Source organism: Macrobrachium rosenbergii, chromosome 13 (assembly GCF_040412425.1).
Source record: "Macrobrachium rosenbergii isolate ZJJX-2024 chromosome 13, ASM4041242v1, whole genome shotgun sequence".
Classification (NCBI taxonomy): Eukaryota; Metazoa; Arthropoda; class Malacostraca; order Decapoda; family Palaemonidae; genus Macrobrachium; species Macrobrachium rosenbergii.
In genome coordinates this window covers 522201-527807 of record NC_089753.1, presented here as the reverse complement: position 1 = coordinate 527807, position 5607 = coordinate 522201, and the positions used below count along the sequence as shown (strand labels likewise).

The 5607-nt window shown below is 30.4% G+C and overlaps 1 protein-coding gene across 1 annotated transcript; it reads right to left on the bottom strand.

Moving 5' to 3' along the window:
- Positions 1-1606: 1606 nt before the first annotated feature.
- LOC136844603 (piggyBac transposable element-derived protein 4-like) lies at positions 1607-2791 on the bottom strand. Its single transcript, XM_067113890.1, has one exon. The coding sequence runs from the start codon at positions 2789-2791 to the stop codon at positions 1607-1609; it is 1185 nt and encodes a 394-aa protein (XP_066969991.1).
- Between the last annotated feature and the right edge of the window lie 2816 nt (positions 2792-5607).

The window sequence follows — 5607 nt, the reverse complement described above, 5'->3', positions numbered from 1 at the left end:
TTTAATTTTATCTTGATTGTTTTTTTACCTTAGATTTTTTTCCTAAAACATTTTTATAAGAATATATCCGTAAACGGTAAACTAAAGTCAGTCATCAAAAAGAGGGCAAAACTACGAAAAATATCGTAATCAAACTGTAGGTTTGTTTAACTTTTTACTTATTTCATTTATTTTCTTTTTTTATGATTTTTAAATTGATTTTTGTTTTAAATCTTGAATGTTTTTAACGGTATTTTTATATGAAAAAATTATATGATCTTTAACTTTATTTTATTACATAATTTAGGTACTGAATTCGTGAAGCATTATTTTTATCTTAATTACTCATGTATATTTTTAGATTTAATTCTACTGAATAGAATTCTTTTAAAATAAATTATACCAAATATCAAGAAATAAAATTTAAAATATATAAAATCTTAAGAATGTAATAATAATAATAATAATAATAATAATAATAATAATAATAATAATAATAATAATAATAATAATAATAATAATAATAATAATAATAATAATAATAATAATAATAATAATAATAATTTAAAAATCATTAAAAAACGAAAATAAATGAAACATATAAAAAGTAAAAAAGATAATTAAATTTGATTACGATTTTTTTCGTAGTTTTGCCCTCTTTTTGATGATTGATTTTAGTTTACTTTTTACGGATATACTCCTATAACAAAGTTTTATGAAAAAACCTCCGTTAAAGACAATCAAGATAAAATTAAAGGCTAAATGGTCATATATGTTTTGCATATAAAAAACTTATAAAAGCATTCAAGATTTCTGTCAAAAATCAATTTAACAAATCATTAAGAGAAGGAAAATAAATGAAATATGTAAAATCTTTCAAAAATATTTCAATCTAAATACAACATATTTAGGGAGCTTTGCCCTCTTTTTGATGACTGAACCCTAGATAGGTAATCCATAACTCATCTATCATAATAGGTAAACTGGGTTATGACATACCCCAACTAAGATAATGATAGAAATAGTACTTATGTTAGTTTTATTGGCAAATGGTTCCTATTACAAATAGATGAACTTATTTTCAATCCTTTTTGTAAAACAAAGTGAACGTTATGTAAAAAAATTTTTTTTTTTACAAATATTTGAAAAAAAGTAAACTAATTTGCATATATCAATTTTAATGTTAAGCCTCCAAAAAATGAAAACTTGAATGTTGACTTTTTGGGTCACCCACAGTAGACCGATACTGGAACATTCTGTAAACAAAAGGAGAAATACAGGAAATGAAAAAAAGTTAAAAAAGCAAGAGGTCAAAAAATAACCAATAAAAAAATTTAGATTTTTGGTCATTTTTAGAGGGGACAAAATGATAATAAAAAAAGTACTTACGGTAGTTATATTGGCAAATGCTTCAACGTACACACAATTCAAGTTATTTCCATTCATTTTGGCAAAAATAAGTTAACTGTTAGTGAATTTATTTATAAATAAAAAACATTTACTAATTTGAATCTAACCATTTTGATATTACCCTCGGAGAACTGTAAACTAAAATTATATACATGTAAAAACATATTTAGCAGGTAGAATAAATGATAATTCTTGACAGAACTTACTTTACTATGATCTAAATGCAGTCACAGCAGATGGGTTTGGCGTGCTCAACACACACTGGACGAAGGCAGTGTATACACTGCTGCCGAGTCTTGCGGTCCTTCTTCCTGGTACAGAAAGCACATCTCTTCATTGAGTTGTTACCCTGAGCTGGCTGCTGATGTGGGAGGTTGATGCTGTACACATCCTTGATTGTCATCTGAGAGCTCCTATGCATGCCTTGAAATGACATCCGGTCCTTTGCCCAAGGGAAGATCAGGTCTTCTGCCAGTTTCATCATGAATATTCTGCGCTCCATCTCTGGTTGACCTCTGTCCTTCTGCATTCTGTTGTAGATGATCCATGCATTGATAATTGCTGCATTTAGCATTCCATAGAACACACACAATGGCCATCGTTTCGTCTTTCGGCTGCACGAATAACGAGCACACATCTGATCGAATGCATCGACACCGCCTTTAGTCTTATTGTAGCAAATCACCACCTCAGGCTTCCCATTGGCTTCTATAACAGGCTGATAATGCATAGTTGACATCAGTTGGACAAATTTGGTCTTCTTTTTGTCTGGATGGTAAGACAACATTGTCAGTGCTCGGTCATAGAGAAAAGCAGTGCAACCCCTGGGGATGACTTTTTTATCAGTCATCACTTGTGGTGTATATGGCTTGTTGAGCCTCAGTGTTCCTACATATGTCAAGCCATAGTTTTGAAGAAGGTCATTCACAAGTTGCATAGATGTAAACCAGTTGTCTCCTGTAATGTTTCTGTTAGTATGTTTGTAAGGCTCCACCAATTGCAATGTCACAAAATGGCCTAAGGACATACCCTGAGGTGGTTTTGTGTGCTTCCCTAGGTAAGGCATGGCCCCCAGCATATATTTAGTTTCCACATCGCAAATCATGATTATCTTGATCCCATATCTAGCTGGTTTATTACAAATATACATCCTGAAAGGACATCGTCCTCGAAACCCAAGAAGTTGCTCATCAATTGTAATATGTGCTCCTGGTGTGTAGCCACTCTTACACTGGGCAATAAATAAGTCCCATACCTTTCTGATGGGGGCAAATTTATCGTTCTCTTTTCTTTGCTCCCTTGTAGCGAGGTCGTCAAACCGAAGGCAGCGTAGAAGAAAGCAGAATCTCCTTTCTGACATTGCAGCACGGTACAGTGCAGGTCCACACTTGCTACTAAACATTTCCTTAGTGGTTACATCATTATCACCTTTGGCCCCAGAGAAAATCAGAATACCAATCAATGCTGATAACTCATTGTACGTGGCTATGTCCACTGTTGCCGTCTTGTTTTTATTTATTTTTCGGCTTGTGTTTAATGCGGACGTTTGTGTTTGTTTATTTCATCTAGAATGGCAACTGTTAAGAAATCCTCGAAGCAACGTGTGGGATTGGGGTCTACATTTAGCGCTGTGTGGGTGATGCAAAGTTGCAAGCTGGCAACAGATTTCGCCTGGGAGCTCTTGTCGACCACCGATAGCCATTTTTGCTTGTAATTAGGGTCTACGAGGTGAATTTCACAAGTAAATCACGTCCTATGGTGGAGGAGGACTGGCCTGCAACAGAAACAGTGGAGGGAACTTGACCACCTGCATGAGGAGCAGATGTGGTGGCACTTGCTGGTAATGTGCGCAGGCATTTCCTTCGTTATTTGTGGGAGGGTCATCGCTAGCATCACTATCACTGTCCACTGAACTGTTTTGACTGTCGTTTATTGAATCTACTTCCACATCATCATTATCTACATCATCAATACTACTGTCGCTCATAATTTCGTTATCACTTTCATCAGCCATTTTTTTTGTTATTTATTCTGAAAACAGTCTATAATCTGAAAAGAAGGATCTGAAAAGAAGGAAGAAATTACTGTCACTGCTTCAACATATTTTTTCCACTAAGTCAATGATTTTGTTAGGAACATTTATTTTTTTTTAGTCTTTTCTGGCAACCACATACTTTTACAATAAATCAAATCACTCATTGAATTAGTCTTTTCTTATAACCACACAGTTTTTTTTTAAATCACTCCATTTTCCTTTTTTATAATGTTATGAAATTGCCCTTACCATATAACTGGGGCCTTTTACTTATTTGTTTAGAAGACCACACTCCACCGGATAATGAACTCAACTGGGAAAACAAAAGGTTTTTTCAAAGTAAACAAATCCAAGGAGTATAAAAACAAGAATTACTCCACGGATCATAAAACAAGAACAATAGTAATTTCACTAGTTCATAGATAGAGTTACTTTTACATAGAGGTAAAACAAGAATACATAAACTATGAGCGAGGATCGTAGCAATAGTCTTTCACCCGAAAAGAAAAGAAAAAAAATAACTGTACAAATCATCAGAAGAAAAATTAGCTGTAGACATCATCATTCATAATTCATAATTTTACATTTTTACTATATATCTTTTTATTGTCACACAACCTTTATTTCTGACACATCCCCAAAGACCCACCATGATAGGTAACCAGGGGGTCTGACACCCTCCAAACACAAACCACGATAGGTAATCTGGGGTATGTTATACCCCATTTACCGACCATGATAAATAATGTATTTACAAGATACCCCATCAACCCAGCACAATAGGTAATGTTTTTTTTACAAACCCCATCAACCCAGCACTGTAGGTAATGTATATTTAAGATACCCGAATTATCTAAAGAGTAAACTGAGAGACTGTTACCGGGATGACGACCCCATTCCCATGAAGGACTTGACAAGTCAGGAAGGTAAAGGGAAGGAGAGATCTCTTTATTTATGTTAATATAAATAAACTTGGAAAAAAAATTGTTATTTATCTTACTTTATTTTTACCTATCTAGGGTTAATTTAACGTTAACTGATATATTATTATAACAGATATTTATATAAAAAAAACTCCGTTAAAAACAATCAATATTTAAGTTAAAAATCAACTTCAAAAATCACCTAAAGACAAAAATCAATTTAAAAACCATTAAAAAGGAAAATAAACGAAATATGTTAAAAGTAAAAACAAAATCAATTTGATTACGATATTTTTCGTAGTTTTGCCCTCTTTTTGATGACTGATTTAGTTTACCGTTCACGGATATATTTTTATAACAACGTTTTATAAAAAAAAAACAATCAATGTCAAATTAAAGGCTAAATGGTCAAATACGTTTTGTATATAAAAATACTGTTAGAAAAATTAAAGATTTCAGTCAAAAATCAATTTTGAAAGTTATTAAGAAAAGGAAAATATATGAAATATGTTAAAAGTGTCAAAAATATTTTAATTCGAATACTATATTTTTTGGGAGCTTTGATGACTGAATTTAGTTTAACAGAATTATATAAAAAATATTCGTTAAAACACATTCAATATTTAAATAAAAAATCAACTTCAAAAATCACCTAAAAAAGGCAAAAGAATGTAATATAAAAAGCTTTAGGTTTTTTTAATTTAAAATTTTTTTAAAATAATACCGTATTTTTTATTAATCTTTTGTACTATTTTTAATTTTTTTTTTTTATGTTTTTTTAATTTTCATCTTATTTCATTTCATGTGCTTTGTTTTAATTTTATTTAGTTTTTTATTTAATTATTGTTATTGTTTTTAATTTACTTATATCATAATTTTCTTCATTGGTAATTAAACGGTTTTTGTTATCTGAATTGAAAATAAAAATTACAAATACAAAACAACAATGGTAAATAATAATAAGGAACAGTTGAAATAAAATCAATCTTGAAAAAGAGGGCAAAATTCCCAAAATATTGTATTAAATCTTAAATGCTTTTTTTTTTTTAGATTTTATATGTTATATTAATTTTCCTATTTTTTAGGTGATTTTTGAAATTGATTTTTCATTTAAATATTTATTTTTTTAACGTTTTTTTAATAAAACTCGGTTATAAGAATATATTTGTAAAAGTTAAACTAAATTCATTCATCATAAAAATGGCAAAATTCATTAAAATATTGTGTTCAAAATTGACATATTTTTCTAAAACTTTTCGT

Excerpts from the sequence above, each read along its gene's own strand:
- LOC136844603 (XM_067113890.1), bottom strand. The coding sequence starts at position 2,791 with ATGTTTAGTAGCAAGTGTGGACCTGCACTGTACCGTGCTGCAATGTCA.